Here is a 22,125-nt window from a genome sequence, read left to right as displayed (position 1 = left end):
TCTAGAGTGAAAAACTACGAAATACAAGAGAAGTATACAACATGACACCAATCCACTGTGAAATCAAGTGAACATACCGGTAAATGTGGTATGTTCATTTGTACTTAATTGCATATAGGAAAGACTAGACAACTATTGTCAGTAACTGACCTATATATATGTTTGCATTGTTAGTGTGGTGCTGCTTTTTTTTTTAGAAGGCATAATTCCAAAATATTCTTGAATTTTGCTCGTACTGTAAACCAAGGAATGAAGCGTCTTTCACTTATTTCAGAAAGAAAAAAAAAAAAAAAAAAAAAAAACGCTACTCAGATAATGTTGATAATATAAAACTCTCCTTCCGCCGTTTCGTCTTCTATTCTGACTTACATTTAAATTATAGTTTTGGAGCAGAGCGTCAATTAAATGAAGTTAAAATTCCTTGTGACCCTGTTGGCACACAAGCCATGGACAGTTTTGAAAGAGCAACAGGAGCTACTGAAAATTTCGAGGAAAACTTTCGTAGCGAATTGATTCTAACAAATAAAACACAGTTCTGACCAGAGCAAAATGAAATATATTAAAAACTATACTTACAATATGTTACAGTTTCAAGGACCTAACGTCCTCTTCATCAGACACCAACCCTGAGAAAAGACAGGTGACAGCAGATCTTATATACACGAGAAAGTGAAAGGCCACGCCCTTTCTTCTCTCCCATTGGTCGAATTGATTCTAATATATCACTGAGCTGCCAGTGATACCATGTGTGTTTTAAATCTTTTTTTTTTTTTTAAATAATCTGGAAATTTTCTTTGTAAATCGTTCAAAATCCATGTTTCCTCTTTAACCTTTGAAGTAAGGTAGCAGCCACCACCTGCCATTTTTAAGATTTTTATTTGCAGTCTTGAATGTATCATTTAAGAACCTCATCTTTTTATTTTACTCTTTCTCTGCTCTCTCATAAAAGAGAAAAAAGAACTAATTGTGACAAGAAAATTAATATAGTCATATACTCTGTGGGCAAAGAGGTTTATTTTAACACTTCATGTTAAGATTTCATTTTGCCATGTTGCTTACCTTTCGTGAGTTAGTATTCCGAATGACGATGTTTTGTAAATGTTGAGAGTTGTGCTATAGGGTAGAAGGGGGGAATGTTTTTTCAACCTTTCTTTCCTCACAGGTTTGCCAAGAGGCTTCAGCTTTTATCTTTATTTTTGAATATATTTAATTGTAAAAAACGGCAGAAAGGCTGAGTTTGTAGCTCTCGCTTTTGGCGCGAAGTGTCCTAAGGTCGATCCTAGGTAATGTAAGTATGTGGTAGATATCCGATTAATATTTTCGAAGCAATTCCCCAATTACGCACTTTGTTCAGAAGTATACTCTACATTATAAAATGCAGTAGAAACTCCAAATTATTCGGAAAGGAAGTTAAATGTTGTTTTGAAAATTGATTTTGTTTATTAAATTATATATATAAGAAACTATTTGAACAAACTTCGGGAGCTGATTCCTGATTCCGAGACTAGCAAAAAAGTCCTCTGCAACTTTGGTCAGTGAGGGATAGTTTCGGCTATATAAGGTGCCGAAAGCGTGGGAAAAATGAACTTCAGAGGGCTGTAATTCAAAAACAACGCAACGTAGAGAATGCGGTTTAGAACATGACACTCAAAGTCATACCTGCTCGATTGAAAACTGTATGTTTCAAACCTCCGCAAGATGTGTGCGAGGTATTCCCCAAAGAAACTTATGGATTCCCTATAACCTGGCATGTAATCCCTATGCCACGCTTTCGGCACCTTATATAGCCGAAACTATCCCTCACTGACCAAAGTTCCAGAGTACTTTTTTGCTAGTTTCGGAGTCGGGAATCAGCTCCCTAAGTTAGTTCAAATAGTTTCTTACCACCCTGTATATGAATGTATGTGTGTATATGATTTATATATCTGAGTAAAATATAATAGCTTTGTTGTCAATTTACGATGGATTTGCTCTTTTCGCTTGGTGAGATCAATAGAAGTGTCTCATATTGTAATTAAAATAAAATAGGAAATTATGAAAACATGAATGAATATTGATAATTTACTTATGAAAACATGAATGAATATTGATAATTTACTTGTACTTTATTTTGTAGCTAAGCCTGTACCTCTTCAAAGAGTTACCTTTACATCTGTGGTCTCCAACACCAAAGGATATGAAAATTATATCAGAATGGCTGATGGATCGTCCGTTAACAACCACTGAAAATATGTTAGCAAGGCACATATTAAGCAACTTGAACTGGGCTTTCGACGAAGCTGGTCGAAATCTGTTTCTGCCGCATGAACTTCATTGTGAAGTCGCACTTATTATTGTTGAAGCATGTCTGAAGTTTATACCTGAAAAGCAGTATAGTAGTGTGTCGAATTTGGCTTCAATTGTTCGACAACAAACCCCTGAACAAGCTTTTAATGCCTGGGTATGGATGGTTCTTTCAAAACTCAGACTTCATATGTTGGATCAGCCCGATCATTGTGTTAGGGCAGCTATCACCAATCAGCAAGTGGTTTTCAAGATCGTTCCAGACTTAGAAAGTGATCCCAGATTGGAAATACTGAGGCTAGGTGTGAAGGAAAAGCATCCTGTAGCATGTTTCGTTGCAGTATTGATGACAACATGGGGTCATAGTGTACCACTAATTTGTTCCAAAGGATTTTGTCAGCTAAATATTCTCCTATATCACTATAGATATGAGGCAATTCTCCAAGTGTTGCAACATGTGATCCCACTTTTTGTGGAGTGCACGGAATCACTAACAACAAGTGACAGGTTAGTATATAATGTAGTTTCCGATAACTGTACCACATTCTGTTTCTCTATTGCAGTGATCCTCAAATTACGATCCGTGGGCCACAAGTAGTCTTCGAGATCGTTTTCGTCTTACATTTAACATTAGTTGGAAAAAAAGAAAGAAAAAAAAAAAATAATAAAATCGCCTTTCTCACTACAGTTTAGAATCTCAGGTATATGTTATATATTGTATAATTTAATAAGGAAAATATGCGTATTCAAATAGTTTATAGAGATGTGTTATTAAAAATATTTTTGATAGCTTTCAGTTATTATTTAAAAAAAAAACTAAAACATATTTTCTGTAATTAATATCAATATAAATTAAGGGGATTTTAATCAGTACAATTTTTAATATATAAGTATACTGGTATATGCTCAAAACATTTTTAAAAATTGTTAAGTTGGCTTTCGATAGAAAGTATAGTACGATGGTCCATAGAACATTCTGACGAATGAAAGTGGTCCTCATTTAAAACAAGCTTGAGAAACGCTACTCTGGTGTATTATATAGTTCATATGTAAATATCACTTACAGTTGTTTTAGATATGTTCGGAACAAAACTTTTACATTATTTATTTATTTATTTTACTGATAGGTCATACCACCTTAGTTTGGTAACTTGTTTTGAGAAATGTATACATGTAGGATGGCAGGAAGTTATATTCGTAGCGTTGGAGAAGTTGTACAGAGTACCAGTCAAATTATTTGTTCTTATGTCTTGTAGTCTTTGAAGCGTTAAGTTGTGAACAGTACACTTCATCATGTATTTAAAAACATACACTTCGAAGCTACAAAGACCTCAGTCGTCTTCGGCGCGGCAGACTCGGCTTCGATTCCCAATGGGAGCGTGTATGGTTCGGATCCCATGTCAATTTTAGGTCCACGTCTCATATAGCTGTGGTGCTAAAAGGGATGCTAAACTCCAGTTCAACAAAAGCATTCGACACGAAACTTTGTCTTCTGGTTATGAAGGTGTCGAGTACGCGGGTAAAGAGTATAGCTGTCCTTGAGTCTTCTGCTGCTGCAGCAGCTATCGTGATCATCAAAGCCTCTTCCGTTTCAATGGCTACGACAGCAAACTCTTTAACAGATACGAGCTTGGGAGTCAGGGAGGTCATGAAATATGTGACAACCTTTGCGAATGTAATGTTCATCTTACTTGATGAAGTCACCCATACGAACATTAATACATCCCTGCAATGTTGTGTTGTGACGAGTGGCCCGTCTTACTTGAAGCAAGTTTCGTGAATAAACATTATTGAAGACATGGCTGAGTGTTGTAATTCAAACTACTTCAGATGAAATTGTAATGCGTGGATAACCAAAGACCCTATGTAAACTTGTTTTAAAAAGCCCAAGCATACAACCAATGACTGATCACGGATTTAGAGAGTGAAAATGTGTTACTAGTCTAGAGACGTTCTGGAGTTAGTGGCCCGAGTTCGGTCACTAATGCAGTCGTACTTCTTCTCTTGAATTGCATTCAACCAACATTCAATCTTAAACAGTCACTTCAATTGAAGTAATGTATTGACTTCATTAGGATCACGCAAGTAGGACGTACAAGATTGTGATTATAGTATGTACGCCCGTTATTCCACACGATAACCCTTGAACGAAAGTAAATTTTTGAATTGTGTTTGCAGTAGATAGCTAAAATGATTATGTTGGTCGGGGATTTTAATGAAGTCAACCCGTTAACGCTCGAAGGACAACTATAGTTGCCCTCTTGTTACAAGGCGTTGAGACCCGGAGACAACTTTAGTTGCCGCGAACTTATCAAGGCCAGCTCCTGCAGTTCAACAAGCAGTTGACGAAAGAAACCGACGGCAGCATTCAACTAGTCCTTTCTGTTTACTTTTCACGAATGTTTATCACCTTCATGCGTACAGGTCACGTGCTGTGTAGATTTAAATGACATGCTGTGTCAAGTATATATTTCTTTAAAAAGATACGAGTACTCAGAAGAAAGAAAAGAAAAAAAAAAAACATGCAGCTATTTTTGTTCTGTTTTATAAGCCAGTGAAAGTGTGTGTTGTTGTTTCAGCATTCTTCTTGTAGTTTGATTAGGGTTCACTTCCTCTTTTTAGTAGAGCTTTTGGTCATGAATACCACCGGGACATATCGTGGTTCTTATGATAGTGGCGTATTTTCGCCCGGAGAAATTATGCAAATATTACATGATAGCGACTCAGATGCTTTTGAAACGGACGATAAATCTAATATTTAGATATTGATACAATATTAGAACAACTACAATCTTCCGATAGTGACACGGAAACAACACTCGATGCTCTTCCTAGCACTAGTTCTCAACCATCGCGCCGCGCTTCTAAACGTCCTCGCACCCATGACACCAAAAGGGAAGGGAGGAGACGAGTGAGATATTGTAAAGTATAGTGTATATTTAAAGTTATTTGTTTTTAGTTGTGAGGTCGTTTGCAATTTACATGAAATTATCGGACAATGTAGGTTTCAAGTGGATTTACAATATACAAAAATTATTCCTTAAAGTTTGCAACACTGTGTATTAAAGAATTACAATGCTAAGTGCATTATTGCTTCTTTGTTATATTATTCCGTTTTCGGCGTCCACCCAGCGTCGTGAGGCAAAACTGGGGAGTCACATGAATAAAAGACCTGACGGCCACTACGTCTAGAAAGCTCCCAATACGACAGTTAGCGATAGGACGACGCGGCACTCTGACCACGCGTTCGTCGCTAGGTTGGATGTAGTTCCACCAATCGCTAACAGATGGCGTGAAGCGGCTCAGGCCCACAAATCGGACCGTTACGCCAAGTGGCTTGGCTTGACAACCCGTTAATATCTTCACGAGTAACGGTGTCTATTCATATCTCATTTTGTACTATTGAGCTCCACCCTGTGTCTAAGCGTTTAGCGTACACGCTTTTGACGTAGGAGACCCGGATTCGATTCCTGGCTGGAGCTCATGTGTTCGGATTCCACGTTAAGCTGTATGTCCACGTCTCATATGGCCCCGCTTCTGAACGGAACGCTAAACTAAAATCAAATCATTTTCTACTATTGAACAATTGTACAGGATGAGTCAAAAGTCCCGTACCACCACTTATAAAATGAAAGCGAGTGTAGATAGCCGGGATTAGTAATTATGGGGACTTTTTAGGCCGAGGGGAAACCTTGATGACGCGTGTCAGGTGAACGGCTGCCATCTTACTGTCCGCCATTTTGAATCTCGCTTAAAAAGCTTAAATGGGAAGAGGATCATGTGATATATAAAATAGAGCTAGAATTTTAAGAGAAACTTAATGGTGTAATCAGATTTTACACAACTGTAATAACTTTGAAGTTACAAGCATATGAAACTGAAATTACCACTTACAAAAATTACTGGCCGTGTTGCGCTATGCATGTTTGCAGACGTCTCTCCCAAGTTGTCTGAAGGGGGGCACGGTGGCTCAGTGGTAGAGCGTTCACCTCTGGTGCTTGGGGTCCCGGGTTCGATCCCAGCCCCCGCCAAGTGAACTTTGTGGTGGACAAACACCGTGCTCGTGGGTTTTCTCGGGGTACTCCCGTTTCCTCCCACTTTCTTCATTCCACCATTTCACTCATCTCTCATTATCACCGTCTCCTTTAGCCTAACCGGCATAACCGTGGGACGTACAACTCAAAGATTTCATTTCTTTCCAAGTTGTCTGAACACGAGGCGTTATCTCAGGTATGATTTGTGCACATGCATCGTATATCCGTTGCTCCAAATCATCCAGATCCCTAGTCTTTTCATCACATATCATTGCTTTTAGGTGGCACCACAGGTGCACCAATGATGATAAATCACGTAATCTGGCAGGTCATTCCACTGGCCCACGTCGACCAATCCATCGACCAGGACCAGGAATTGTTCATCCAGATACTGACGAATCTGCAGTCTATGATGAGGCGGTGCCCCATCATGTTGGTAAAATAAGGGAAAGCTGCCACCGGGGCCAACACTGAGGGAAGAATAGTTGTTCTAACATGTCCACGTAACGCTCTGCAGCTGGCCAATGATACGTGTCCCTCAGATCCCTGCCTACACCATAAATTTTCCTGCACCAACTATTTTACACAAATCTGTCAACTTGGCGTTTTCTGGAAACAGTAGCCTAGAGTTTGTTTGTTTACTTCCCCTGTAACATTGGTTTGTAAAATGTACATTGCAAAGTTGGGGTCCACCCGCAATTGTTCCACTACTTACTCAGAAAATCGCGCTCTCGTATCTGGGTCATCCTCAGAAAGATGTTGCTGCAGCTGCAGCTTGTAAAGATGCTTTTATGCGTGTGTAATACCCTGAAATGGAATTTTGATTAGCGTGACATTCCATTGTGCTGCGCAGTAGAGACAACAAATGATGCGAGCACTGTCGTAGCTATGCCTTCGTCAGTAGCAGTTCTGGATCTACCTGATCGTGGTCTATCCTCGACTATACCTGTCTCATCGAAGTTGGTCAGTAACTGTGCCACTGCAACGTACGAAACTGGAACATGTTGAGGATACCTTTCATTGAAATCACGAGCTACAGGACGGACACTTCTACCGCCCCACATCTTGACGATCCCAATGGGTTTGGCTAATAGAATGGTTCATCACCTAGAAGTAAAGAGAGAAATTGAGTTTCATGTGTTTATAACTTCAAAATTATTATAGTTATGTTAAATCTGTTTATACCATTGAGTTTCTCGTAAAATTCTAGTCCTGTTTCATATATCACATGATCCCCTTCCCATTTAAACTTTTTGAGAGAGATTCAAAACGGCAGACAGCGATATGGCGGCCGATCACCTGACACGCACCATAAAGGTTCCCCTTCAGTCGGACATGGCCCTACAATTATCAATTACGGCTATCTACACTCAATTGCATTTTATAAGGAATAGTAAGAGATTCCTGACTCACCCTGTAGAATGCTATTAGTTATACATCGCACCGTTAGATAGTAGCAAATATCCTCAAGCGGTTGACATGTACCGGACAAAATTAAAGTTTCTAGAAATAGAAATACATGTAGTTTAGCGTAATCCACTTTACAGTTTTTATCATTATATTTTGATCAATGTTGCATGTTGAATTGTATATGTTGATGTTGCAGTTAGGACAGATCCAGCTACGAATCCTAATTTCCGATTACGAATCTGTCTTTGTAATATGGATGTGGTAGTACTAATATATGCACCGGAAATCGTCCTTCGTGATTAAGATTTTCTTCATTCACCTTGTGAATAGTGGAATAGTACCAAAAGGAAAAAAAGGATTATCATTATCATAAGTATTCTACTGTCGCTGGAGGTTACTTTTTGCAAATTTAGGAGCTTCCATACCACCCAAGTGCAGATTATATTTACTTGTTACCTTCTTTTCAGGCAGAGTAAAGAATTCGAATATAATTACTGCCATAGTTACAACGACCAGAGTTTCAACCATTAGTTTTCATTTCTATTAATAGAAGAGATTTGCAATAATATATAGGTAAATGCTATACGATTAGTAACTTTTATCACAAAATATTCTAATAGTTTACATTGAAGTAGTTAATTGTTGTATTGAATTTTGGTTATGAAAATATGTTTTTCTAATTCATTTTTCCAGATTCCTTTCCGTAATTATATCTCTTATAACTGCTGATAGATCATACATGAAGATGGCTAAGAATCTTATTGCTTCAGAATTCCCAGGACCAGTTATTAAACTCTTTGGATGCATGATCGAGTCACAACTTGAAAATACTCACAGGTAAATGACACACTTAAAAGGTACCTTCTGTGTTGTGTAATAATGTGTTTATTGTTTTCTGGGAAGTAGCTGATATGTATGCTACCAATATATGTATATATACGTGACGGGCTACATGGCCTTAGGTGCTGACAGCCCAGAAATCTAATTCCGAATATATAAAGGTAAGTATATAGGCTTTTATATATTTCTTTCGGTATGATATAATTTTTTTCTTAACTAACATTTTATGTAGGTATATGTATTGTGTTTATACCTTGTTTGATGTAGAGAGAGTAAATGAATTATTGATATTTTGGCTACAATAAAAGGAAATGTATATGCATACAAAAAATGAAATAGTGTCAGATTACTTTTATTTGGATTTTCGTATGTCCCTCGCTGGTATGTCTTTGTATTAATCCCAGCATAGACATATGAGAATCAAAATTAAAACTACTTACATGATAGGAACAAAGCGTCTCCTTTAGCCTAACCGGCATAACCGTGGAACGTAAAACTTAAAGATTTAAAGGAACAAAACGTACTGAAGAAAATATTTACAAACACTTAGCTTCCTAGACTGAACGTCTTGTCATCGAGATGTTAAAAAGATGTAGACAAAATAGAAACAATAGTAAAGAAGAAAGCGTAGTCTTTAGTTATTGTTTGTCTTATTGAATGTTACGATTAAAATAGACTACGTTCCAAGAAGTATTAGAGCACTGAAAAAAAGCATAGGTAATATAAACGAAACTATAAATTTTCGCACAAAACTTTATCAGACAGAGTGATTAAGAAAAGAACAAAATTGAGAAGCATTCTGTCGGGGTTATATATATATAAAACAAATTACCGCAAAATGGTTAAAATACTGTCAAACAATACAAAAGAGAGGAAGTAGAAAACAAAGAAAAACAATACCATAACTATTTATGTAGCTTTCATTTAAGCGGAATGAAAATAATAAAAATATGGAAAATAATAGCAGTTACATATTTCAACTGATTTCGTGACTGACTTGGGGGGCTATGGATTGTTGCGTATTATATATTTTATGGAAAATGTAGCTGTGAATATAAATTTAATTTGATTTTAAGAATCATCATAGACCTATGCTTGGTATAAAAGATAATATCCCACGGTTAATTAATAATCTCCGACTACATAAAATTTTATACCGGGAATTTCTTGATAGTTAGTTGTATACACATGGAATTGAACCTACAACTACAGCTTTTGATGATAATATTTTAGTTTATCCGTCGGTTTATCCACGAGCCAACTGAAATAATTGAAAATGTGCGAGAGTGTTTCATTAAAGTTGGATCAAAGTAGACTAAGTCATTATAATGTAAGTCGTTTGAAGAGCAGTTTTATTAATAAGCTAAAAAATGTCTTGCTCTTCTGTATCCTACACTTAAGTTCAAGCAAATGTATTACAAACATCGAATTTTGACTGACAGCTGTCACCATTGTCAAATCACTGGTAAGAAAAGATTTTAATGGGATAGGATGCATGGGAATTTATTACATAGGAAATAATAATAAGGCCGCGGTGACCTGGTTCTATCCCAGCTTCCACCAATGAGCTTAGTGATGGACAAACACTATGTACGTGGGTTTTCTCGGGTTCTCCCGCCTCCGTCCACTTTCGTCATTGCGCCATTATCATTCATCTCACACCCTCGGTACATAATCCTAGGTCATTGAACTCTAATAATAATAATAATAATAATAATAATAATAATAATAATAATAAACGAAAATATATACAAGACAGACAGCAAGAAGCTTTTGTTCACTAGTGTAAGTATTTCATTCTTTTCTGTTTTTCAAACTTCAAATGTAATTAATTCCCATACATCATTCACTAAAACTACCTTACGCATGTCTGGACAACGCTAACAGCTGTCAGCGAAGATTCGACGTTTATCATGTTTGCGTGAAATTAACTACAGAATACAAAAGAGTATGGCGAATATCTTTCGAGTTTATTGGTAGACTATTTTATTTTATATTTTAATTTTATAAAAAAGTGGGTGGATTTTAAACAGCTGGATTTATATATAGTAAATATACTTCACATTTATTGTTTCCTTTTGTTAGTTACTATTAAAGAAGTTATTAGGGAGTAATTCACTGTAGGCATGTACCGATATATCGGTATCGGTGATATCGGCCAGTTTTGAGAGTATCGATATCGGCAAATGGACATTGGACACCAATATTTACCAATACATTTTCCGAACTATTTTCAATTTGTTTAATAACAGTGACACTTACATTTCATTGGTTTCTTTTATACGTAAAGTTGATCTAAATTATCAATTGTACAATCGCTCTATGCATGTGTACGCCTTTGATTTGTACTACTGGTACTCAACTGATATTTTTAGTACCTCGATGCCAAAATCGGTGGTTGAAGAAAAGTCAAAGGTCCTCAGTCAGGATCATGGGCACCCGAGGAAAATTTTCTAGGGGGAGGGTATTCCATGTTTGCTATATTGAGAGTTGAGTTGATTTTGAATTTAACATCCCTTTCAGCAGCGAAGCTATATGAGACGTGTATTGTTTGCTATGTTATATCTGGTATTTAATATACGTGGTTTGCTACAGTATATTACGTATACATTTTCGCGAGCCAGGGGGGTCCCACCCCGCCCTCTGCCTTCGTGCTCCCGTGGTCAGGATAGCAGGCCCGTCATTTGAATCTCAAACGAGACAGAGGTTTCGATTCAGAAGAAAATGCTATGGCAGGGTTTCTGCTGGTCAGGGAAATCAGGGAAAACTCAGGGAAAATGGTGCAAGTCAGGAAAGCTCAGGGAAAAAGACTGGAAATCAGGGAAATTTTATAAAATATATGTTATCTAGCATTAATTGTATACCAATTTCAGCTTAGCCAACCATTATAATGGACATTGTTCAGATTTTTATGGAAGCTAAGTGGAATGCACGTATGAACAGTTGGTTACTATTTGTCTCTATAGAATAAATGTTCTCATATATAAATATTCACCGTTATTTATTCCTTATTTATATGTGAATATCATCCGACACCTATCATGAAAGTCATGGAATTTCCTGCCAAGGGTCAGAGAAATAGATTTCTCCAGATCAGTAGGAACCCTGTATGGAAGAAACCTACAAGACACCCACTTTGTCATTATTTTCTCCTACTTACTGGTTAAAAACCATTAGTCCTAAAATTCATAAATAGTTTTATCATTTTCGACTTCGCTTAAATAACTTTATTATTATTATTATTATTATTTTATAGTATACACAGCAATACCTAGTTCAGCACGCATAATTTTGTAAACATTAAAAATTTGTAACGGTGGTATCCGTTTGCATTATATGTATGTAATAGAAGCTAGTAAATACAATGTAACTGTCCAAGTACATTATCACTCGAAATATCAATCACTGACTCTTATAATTAAGTTTACATTATTAAGTATTTGCTTCTTTTTAGTTTATTTTATGTGAGCTGGATTACATGTAGAGGAAATATATTTTCTGTGTGGAACCTAATATGAAATTCTGCTTCTTATAATATATAAGAAATATGTCCAAAAGTATCGCTATCGGCCTCATCGGTATCGGGTATCGGTAAAAAGTGGTATCGGTACATCCCTAATTCGCTGTTACAAATAAATTTGATTTGAAACATTACTAATATATAAAATTGAGCGCAAATTACTGATCGTACCCAGTATATGCTAAAGCCGAAGAATTCTCATTCAAAATATCCCGTAGGATACCTTACAATTATATGTTAGAATGTAATTGGTGAATAGTTAGCTGATTGTGGTAACTGCATGTATCTACTCGATCAGTCATAAAATCAAATAATGAAACAATGTATTAACATTCTTGTGGTGAAGAGCTGTACAAACATCATTCAATCACGTGGAAACTTCTTCATTATTCTTAATAACAGACCACAATAGTGTATTATTATTTTATTCGTCAATTGCAATTATTAATTTGGCAAGTCAAAGAAAATTCGCGTTTGCTGTATAACAAACAACATTTATTTTGTTCTATATTTTTTCTTGTTTAGATATTGTCTTCTGAGTCCTGCTCCTCTCTTGATGTTATGGATGTCATGTTTATCGCGCATTCCTGAATGGACCAAGGAGATTGGTGTTTTATATTTGATGGATATATTACTTCGTTCTGCATTTTTCCACTTTGATGCCAAGGAAGCAGTTTCAAATAAGCTAAGGGAGCTTTTCAATGTAGGAATATATTTAATATATTTTAAATAACGTATTCATTTCTGTGTTCATTTCGTTTCTATGTTAGTGGTTTTCAAAGTCTCTTAAATTATTACTTCAAATAGATTTAAATCTTAAGGAGTGTATTTACATTTTGTTTCATGCAATTAAGTGTATGTGAAGGATTTGTTTTTCTTAATTATGGAGTTGTAGGTACATTTTGTGTAGTTGATCAAAAAGGAAAAACTTTTCTGTCAAAGAATGTAATTAATCAATTTATGTACACTCATGTCCAAAATGATTGTCGCATATCTATAACTGTCTTCTTATAAGAACATAATTTGATAATGATTTTGCAGGGTACTTTTAATACTGATACTATGTGTATAGTCGGGAAATGTATATTTGTGGTAAATTTCATAGGGAAAGAATTATAAATACGAAAATTAGAATGAGTAAAACAAAATGTTGCTAATGGACAAGAAAGCTTTATTTTCGTTTTATTGTTCTAATTTACTGCTGTTTTGACATGAAATTTACCATATTTATGTCTTTGCCGATTATATACATACTAACATTGTAAGAAATACCGGGAGACCTCATTATCAAATTATATTCTTACAACAACATATTTATAGACATGCGACAATAATATTGGACATGAGTGTACACGTTTTATTTTAAAATATGCCTTTATAGATACTTTGAGCGCTCATGCCATGCTGCAAACACGTAATTCAGTTAATTTTCTGAGGAAAATTTGCGGACTGCGTGCACTGCTTTTGTTATCTACTTTTTGGATGAAAAGTGGCGAGCACAGATTATTTCTTTAGTTCTGGATATAGCCAGAAATCTCAGGGCGAGGCAAAAATTTTTGTTTCAGAAAGCTCATTACAGCCAATGAAACATCCGAGCCTGTATTGCCCTGACGCAACCTCAAATGATGCACATTTCTTCCTGTGGCGGTTTATACGAAAAAAAGTACTACTATTTTGGCCACTACTTCCTAGTAATATTCATCAGTGTTAGTAGTTGTAGCTGGCACTGTATCATTGTAAATGAGGCCCTCATATAAAAAATAATAATAGTAACAATAATCATGACTTTATCTGGACCTTTTTAAGTATTTGTATGAGTTGAGTTGCATGTTTACTGGATCTGTTGGCTTCTTGTAAGTAGGCGTTGATTAAAAAAAAAAAAAAAAAAAAAAAAAAAAAAAAAAAAACTTGGGCCACAGAAAATCTATTGATATAATAGCCTGCACACTACCATATTAAGCATAGGTACTTCTCAGACATTCAGATACTGATTTTCCTTCACAATAGCGAACACTGTTTACAGGGTCTGTCCTTGGTGTGGGTTGATATCCAACATTTCGTATTTTTCTCTGCGTTTTCCCTGTTCATGCAGCCTTTATGCAACCGTTATGCTAAGGTATTTGTAATGCAGGTCACACCGTATGTCTGCTGAAGTAGTTTTTAAGTCTCAGAAATACATTTCTTCGGGTGAATATAATATTTCGCACAATATTCCAACTCTAAAGTTGGGTCCATTTTTAGTTCAATGATATCCTGAGGCAGCAACGGACTCTACCTCAATTTTCAGCAGCGCAGCCCACTTGAGTCTCACTACTTTTGATCAGCCTACATAACTGTAGTATACGAGGATCGAAAGTCATTGTTGTCAAGGTTTGCAGTATTGTAATATTCGTTACGTATAAAAGAATCAAGATAATAATAGCACATGGATTAAGCCAACCCTGATTTTAATAGTTACAGTTAGAACAATATTTACGCATGGGCCGTGCCCTGGGACGGCAAGTTTTGGGTAGTGTTAAATTTTCTCGGACCAGTCTCTTTTTGTGCTCTGGTTTTGGAAATTTCAGAAAATTATTATGTGAACACATACGGACATGACACCTGATTTTTACACTTCATAAGCTATTTTCATCATCTTCCACGTAAATATTGATGATTCACTTGGCTGTCTCAAATTTTCTATACCGGTATTTGTTGATAAATTATTCAGGGGCAGCATTTTCTTAGTGACCCGGGACGGCAGAAGTGTTCAATATGGTCCTGGTTACGGTATTAACACTTTGAGTCCTCATCTTATTTACGTCAAATGATACAATGGAGAATCTTCAACCCATAAACTTTTTTTTTCTTTCAAAAAACGATTTGAGCTAGATATCCTTTGTGAATGTGAATGTGAATGTAAATGTGAATGTGAATGTGTCTAATTTAAAAAACAGATAAAAGTTGGGGAAAGTGGCTAAAGTCATAAAACAATGACACTGGCAATATGAAATTTCAGAATTTTAAAGTTAACGATGTAAATATACATCGGTAGGTACTTACATTTTGTAGGGATCAACGTATATCTATATCAACTCTAGTCGGAAGTGTTAATAAGTTTTTTAATAAGATCATATTTTTTTAAAAAAAGAACTTCAATAGTTGTTACAAGTTGATGAAATGGAGTTGCATTATTCTAAAATGCAGTTACATAGTTTATTTCGTAACTACCGTATATTAAGATAGGCAAACTTCACATATTTAAGACTGTATGAAGGCATGCTCGGAAATATTACAAATCGTATCACTTACTTCAAATTTTAGTCCCTGAAAAATCTTTAACTAATTTTATGTTAGGCATACTTATATTGTGTATTATTTACATCTTTCAACAATTCATGCCAGATATTCTTTGAGATATATCAGGACAATGCTATCGTACTTACAAGCTAGCGAAATAACTTGAACTTACGAAATAATTTGAGCTAGCGAAATAATTTGAAATAGCGCACTTTTTTTTCAGTGAATTAAAGTATACCCTAGAGAATATATTTGAAATGAAATAGCAAATTTGTAAGTGAGTCAGTGCGAACCCTATTAAAATGTCCTTAAGAGATTTTATTGACATGTACCCCCTCTTTTCCACTTAAATTCGTCTGTAAATGCGTAACTTCTGTTCCGTACGAAAAGAAGTCAAGGACCACTAAGATTGAAATATTAAAGTTACTGGAATGCTGTATAACGGATTTTTTTTTCTAATTTTTTTTTTATTTTGAGACAGTTTATTTCACAAGTGGAGGGATTGGCATCTTCGTTTCTGCTAAGCTGATGTTACAATAGCTGAATGGAAAATATTTAACTCATAAAGAAATTAAAATGTGTATGTTATTACAGTTGATGACACTGTAAAGAGGACTCGCAATTGGAGCTATTAATCAATGAACTAGATGAGATTCATCTTTTTGTAAAATTTATGGTTGAGCTTGTGGAGAAAAGTAAACTTACTATTTAGATTCTAAAACATTAGGCAACAAAATAATAAGCGCGTAACCAATGCTTCCGTAAGTCCACTTTAGGTACATAGAATATTTGTTATAAATGGCATATTCGCCACTTACTAAATCAATTGTATGGAAAAACTTTGCTTTTGAATTAAGCATTGCATGGTGGCACATTGGTAGAGCGCTTACCTCAGGTGCGTGGGGTCCATGGTTCGATCCCGGCCAAGTAAGTTTGTGGTGAACAACATTGTCCCCGTGGATTTTCTCGGTGTACTCTAGTTTCCTCCTCCTTTCTCATTCCACCAATTCATTGTGTGCTCGCTGAGGGACGTCATCCCTCACAAACATGAAGGGCTAAATGACTTTAGATGCCGAAAGCCCAGAAATCTAAATCCTAAATCATTCCACCTATTCTTTCATCATAATTCATTTGCTTTAATCATCGTTTCCCTTAGCCTAAAGGGCATAATCGTGGGCCGTTAAACCGAAAGATTTCATTTTCATCTCATTTTCGAAATAAGCATTAATTCGTTATTTCAATGAGATTCATGGAAATAGATTAATTATTTATTGATTGTTGGTAGCGTAAAAGAATATCCTATGCCAGCTTTGTTAAATGGATATAAGATTAAAGGAATTTCATATTATTTGCAATAAATATCTCAAAATATTATAGAGTCAAGAATTGTTTTTGTAGTCAGAAGTGAAATACAGGGACTGTTTTTTTCTTTTAATTTGTTTATTCTTTTAAAACAACTGAGACTTAACGTAGATAAAGTTTGGTTGACAGTGATTAAAAAAAAAAAGAAAAGAAAAGAAAGAAAAAAAGAAAAGAAAAGAAAAAAAGTGGGAATTAGTACATGAACACTGACACAGTAAAAACACCAACACGAATTGGAAAGCCTCACTTGCCACTCAAAAGATTACCCAGCCTGACTTTGTCGTGCCGTAGGGAGAGCTGTATCATCACTTGACGAGTGAATCGAAGCATTATATAGATTTAGGTGTTTGTGCACACTGCATTTCCCCGGTGAATCTGTTCCTTATTCATATCCTGATGTCATATTGTTATTTTCCATGACAAGGCTGTAGAAAAGAGTCAAAAACTTAAAAATGCAAGTAGGTTCAAGAATTAAAATTTAAAGAAAGGAAGATGATATCCAGTCTATATATATTTCTTACCTATATATCTAGATACATCTATATCTAGATACAGATACATCTAGATACATCTATGGTTAGTAAATAATTTAAGATAACACAAAATAATTTAAACATGTAAAAACCTTTTTACTTTAGATTTAGATATAAGGGTTACAGAAAACACGTTAGAGTCTATATGACAAATTGTTTCAAATAAAATCAAATTGCGTACAGTTTACAGGCTTTCGTAGGTTTTTAGGCGTGTATTAAGCGTATACTACAGTATTCGATTAACTTGACCATTTCGAAATTTAAAGTTTAGAATTCAAACACGTCTGAGGAAGACAAACCATTACCAAGTGAATAATATGTACAGCGTGGACCTTTATATCTTGATATACCCTTGTAACTATTAAACTGAAATTTTGTACCATGTGAATACCGGCAGGGGAACATCGTTTGGCATGCTCTGTGATACTACAAGGTTAACAGTGTTTGCAACCCAACATAAAGTTGTATTTTCTCAAATGGCACTACTCCACGTTATTACATATTTCAAATCTACATGTAAAAAGAAATATACAATAACACATTTGTCATGCTGCAAACTAAGGATGCTACAGTATCACTAACATCCAAATGTTATTAGCCTCTACAGCAGTAATAACGCAAATAAGCATGACAAGGCAATGCCTATCCTTAGTACTTTAGTGTGTAATACTATGGTCATGATACGATGAATTTCGAATGAATGCGAACAAAATTAGAAGGGATTTAAAATTTGACTTTTTTTAAAAGCATTTATTTCGAAAAACTGCGTAGATAAGTACCTGTACCAATTGCATAGATGGTTTTCAACAGATGTGAAAATCACAATGCTGTTTACAGCAATTTGATATTTCAAACCAGTAAAAATTTGCAACACAGCTTAAAATTACATAATTCTGAGAATTTATTGTAATTACACGTACCAAAAATTATTATTGTAATGTTATACAAGCAAAATAAATGAAAAATTCTTTTAGAAAGTTTTCACTAACACGCCATTTTAAGCAATATATCAAATTTTGTCATTTTTTTCATATCTCCCGAATGTTTTGAAATATCAAATTGCTGTAAATGGTATTGAAAACCAGCTATGCAATTCGATTTGATAATTAGTATTTTTTTTTTAAATAATGTTCTTTGAAAAAAATTAAATTTTCACTTCTTGTAACTTTCTTTCTACTTATTAGAAACACATCATATAATGACCGTAGTATTCGACATTATAGTACTATGAATGTGCATTACCCTGCCCGTTTCACTTGCATTATTACTGTTGTAGAACCCTCCAAAATTTGGATGTTTTTCGATGTTTGTAATACTGTAGCGTTTTTAGTGGTAATACTTCAAACGTAGTACTGTATGCTTCCCTTTTACATGTAGATTTGAAATATGTAATAATCTGACGTAGTGACATTTGAAACTATTACTCTATTTTGGGCTAGCAACACTGTTAACCTTGTGGTATCACAGAGTTTGTCAAATAGTGTCTCCCTGCTAATATTTGCTCGGTACAAAATTTCAACCGTTTGTTCATTAGTTCAAAGTTATGTGGTTATATCTATATCTATATATATATATATATATATATATATATATATATAACAACGCTGAGAGGTATGCAGTCAAATTGGCACTGGTGAGGTTGTGATTGAATTTTTGCTAGGGCATTTTCTTTTCTTCATTGAAAGCGGCATTGTGTATGATCACATCACGGGAAAACAGCTGAACATTTTAAAATGTATTTTTTTTGGAACATTGTGGGTATCTACCTCGATCTAACATTAAATATTTATAGATTTTTGTAAGTTTTGACTAATTGATAATTTACTTGTGGCGGGTCCCGAACACAACTGATTTTTTTTATGGTATTATGAAATTGCTCTGGATACTAAATTTTAGGCAACATAGCAATTTTTAAATGTTGTTATTTTCTTTTTTTCTTTTTTTTTCCTTTTCTCTCACCTGTTACTATAAACGAATGACAGTTATAGAGTTAAGATCTTAATTAGGGCCAAGTGGGGCTATTGTGATACGCCCTAAAGAGAGGGACTATTATAAGACATTCGCACAAAATTAAAACGATGTATACAAGGGACTTCTAAAAAGTACTAAATGTTAGCCCGTTGAATGATCTGTTATACCTATGTATGTCAAACATTATTGAGCACTGACTAGTGGTTAGAAAAAATCCCTCCCAAAACCCCCCATTTTGTGACCCCCCCAAAAAAGTCTTTTGTTAGGAAACTTTTATTGTAAAACTCTTAAACTATACATGATCCAAAAGTCAAAATATTAGCAGGTAGTCGACATTACAGGGTTCCTACTAGTCAGGAAAGTCAGGAAAAATGGTGCAGGTCAGGGAAAGAGACTGGAAATGAGGGAAAGTTAGGGATATTTTATGCAGTGTATTTTTATAACATTAATTGGACACCAATTCCAGCTTAGCCAACCATTAATGATCACAGTATGGAACGTTGCTCAGATTTTTTGGAATGTACACTTATATCCACAATTATTGTTGCATGTCTATAAATATGTTGTTGTAGGAATATAATTTGATAACGAATTCGCCCGGTATTTCTTATAATGTTAGCATATGTATAATCGGCAAAGACATGTATATGGCAAATTTCATGTCAAAACCAATAAATAAGAACAATAAAAGGAAAATAAAAATTTCTTGTCCATTTAGCAACATTTTGTTTTACACATTCTAATTTTCTTATTTATAATTAAGATCAGTAGGAACCCTGCATTAAGGAGTAACACCAAAAATTTCCACGTGTCAGGCAACCTGTGTGGGGCTAGGTATTAAAGACATGGGGCTATTATGAGACAGTTCCCGGGGCTATTGTGAGAGTGCTGTTACGATCAATAAAATACACTGCTTCTCTGTTTATGTACTAATATTTATTATTATAAAAAATCGAAAGTGTATCACTATTCAGGTAAATAACATTATGTAACAACTAATTTGTGTCGTCAGTAATATCTAGCCTGTTCTTCAAAGCTTTGCATGTATATCACCTTAATTTCATTTTTAAAATGAGAAATCTGGCAGGAACAAAGAAAACACTATGAAATAAATTCTTACTGAAGCAGTGTCTGGACTGTCGATAGGCCAGAGTAATAATCATGTTCCGTAGTAGCTCCACTATTGTCTCATTATAGCCCCAAATGCTGGGCTATTATGATGGGCTGTTTTTAATTTTTAATTCAGAATCCCTTTTGAAAAATGACATTCAGGTGATGGAATCTAATAGAGGTCTCAATTCACTATATTCTGGTATTATTTTGTCTTCCTGGCATTAATAATGCAGGAGTTATAGTAAAAGTGGTTATTTTTTGTCTTAAAATAGCCTCACTTGACTACAGATTTTTTAAAAACCCTTTTAGCTCAGCAGGTTTTTAGAGAAAGGTGGTGTCATTCGTAATGCAACATTTGGAATCCAGTTTATGTATTTATTTACTATACAAAAGTAGAGTTCTGTAATATCAGTTTTTGGTGTAAATTTTCGCATTTTAGACAGAATTTTATTTAGGTTATAACATTTCTTGAAAAACTTCAACTAAAGGTAACGTTGTTCAATGATTCATTATCGATTGTTACGCATATTTTCTTTTTGGTTCCTTTGAAAACAACTTTTGCAAAACTTAACGAAAAAGTTCACTACCTAATTCGTAAATATTTCTTGGAAGTTTTTTTTAATATGTCTAGTTAATTATTTCATTGTTATATCTGCAGCAGTCAGTGGAAGAAATGGAAAAGGAGGTTAGTTTATTCTCTTGCATGCTTTTTGTTTGACAGTTTTATCAGTTTAAAAAGGAACTAGAAAGAAAATAGGTTTGCTTAAGAGTTCGTAATGTGTTTGTGTTCGACCATAAGGCCAGCAGTAATGTACCAAATAGATTGTAGTTCTTTTTTATTGCAGTAAGTAGTATTGCTTAAGAGATTTTTTGTTCTTTTTGATGTTCATGAAAATCTTTCTTAGATCTCTTGATAAAAATAGCTTTGGTAGAGTAATGTGATTAGTTAAGCATTTGTAGAACAAATTGTCTTTGTTTCTTTCTTTTTCGTGTATTGCCTTTAAAAAAGATATGAGAAAAAAAACATTCCGATTTGGTGAATTCAGCTGCTGAAAATGAGTGCTAGCACTGGATTCAGCACCAAAAGAAATAGAGAAAAAGAGGGTGTTTAGTGGCCGACCATGTACAGGATGGAAGATAAGTGAGGGCAAAGTGCGAAGATAGAACGTGGAAAAGTCTAGAAATGCCATGTTAATTTTGAAACGAGTAGAGGGATTGAGGTCAAATGTTGGATATAAGAAATGCATATAGAGCTGCACTGAGTAGACGTAATGTGAATCATGGGGGACATCTGAAAAGCCGCCATGCGCAAGGAGAATATACGGGAAAGAGGTCATGTGACATATAGCTCTTGACGCACACCGTCTATTGAAATCAATAGTGGCCAATACTGTTTGAGACCTCTGTTTAATAAGCAACTGTTAGGGACCTTAACAATGATTGTTGGTTGATAAAAAATGGAGACAACAGTGGGCACATTTGAAACAGGATAAACATACACAATCGGGCTCCTCACAGCTGTTTCAGTATTGAAATTGAAGCAGTAGTCGACAGGTATCATGAATGCGCTAGGTGCTGTTTGCAAATATCCAGTTTTGTAAAAAGCGTAGCTTGGAATCTTGGTGCTATAAGCTGGAATTGGGTAAGTTAATGCAAGTTAATGAAGTTGTCCCGTTGTCACGTTTTTAAGTCAGATGACACAAAAACGGAGTCATATATTTTACGAAATTCTTATAGGGACGGAAGAAGAACACATCCAATGGTTGTATGAGTGACGTGT

The 22,125-nt window shown here is 35.0% G+C and overlaps 1 protein-coding gene across 3 annotated transcripts in view; it reads left to right on the top strand.

Annotated features, from left to right (window-relative positions):
• The window catches only part of Epg5 (ectopic P-granules autophagy protein 5), a 141,501-nt gene that overhangs the window by 20,107 nt on the left and 99,269 nt on the right, over positions 1-22,125 (top strand). For 2 of the 3 annotated variants that reach the window (XM_081748984.1, XM_081748982.1), the window contains exons 5-8: positions 2,117-2,790; positions 8,421-8,564; positions 12,613-12,790; positions 21,004-21,030. In XM_081748984.1, the coding sequence (XP_081605110.1) occupies positions 2,117-2,790; positions 8,421-8,564; positions 12,613-12,790; positions 21,004-21,030 (1,023 nt within the window). The remainder of the gene's footprint in view (positions 1-2,116; positions 2,791-8,420; positions 8,565-12,612; positions 12,791-21,003; positions 21,031-22,125) is intronic. The other variant, XM_081748983.1, reaches the window with a different exon arrangement.

The sequence above is a fragment of the Thermobia domestica genome, chromosome 2 (assembly GCF_964235325.1).
Source record: "Thermobia domestica chromosome 2, izTheDome1.hap1.1, whole genome shotgun sequence".
In the NCBI taxonomy this organism is placed as follows: domain Eukaryota; kingdom Metazoa; phylum Arthropoda; class Insecta; order Zygentoma; family Lepismatidae; genus Thermobia; species Thermobia domestica.
Note: the sequence above shows the minus strand (reverse complement) of the source record. Positions and strands in the feature narration are given on the sequence as shown.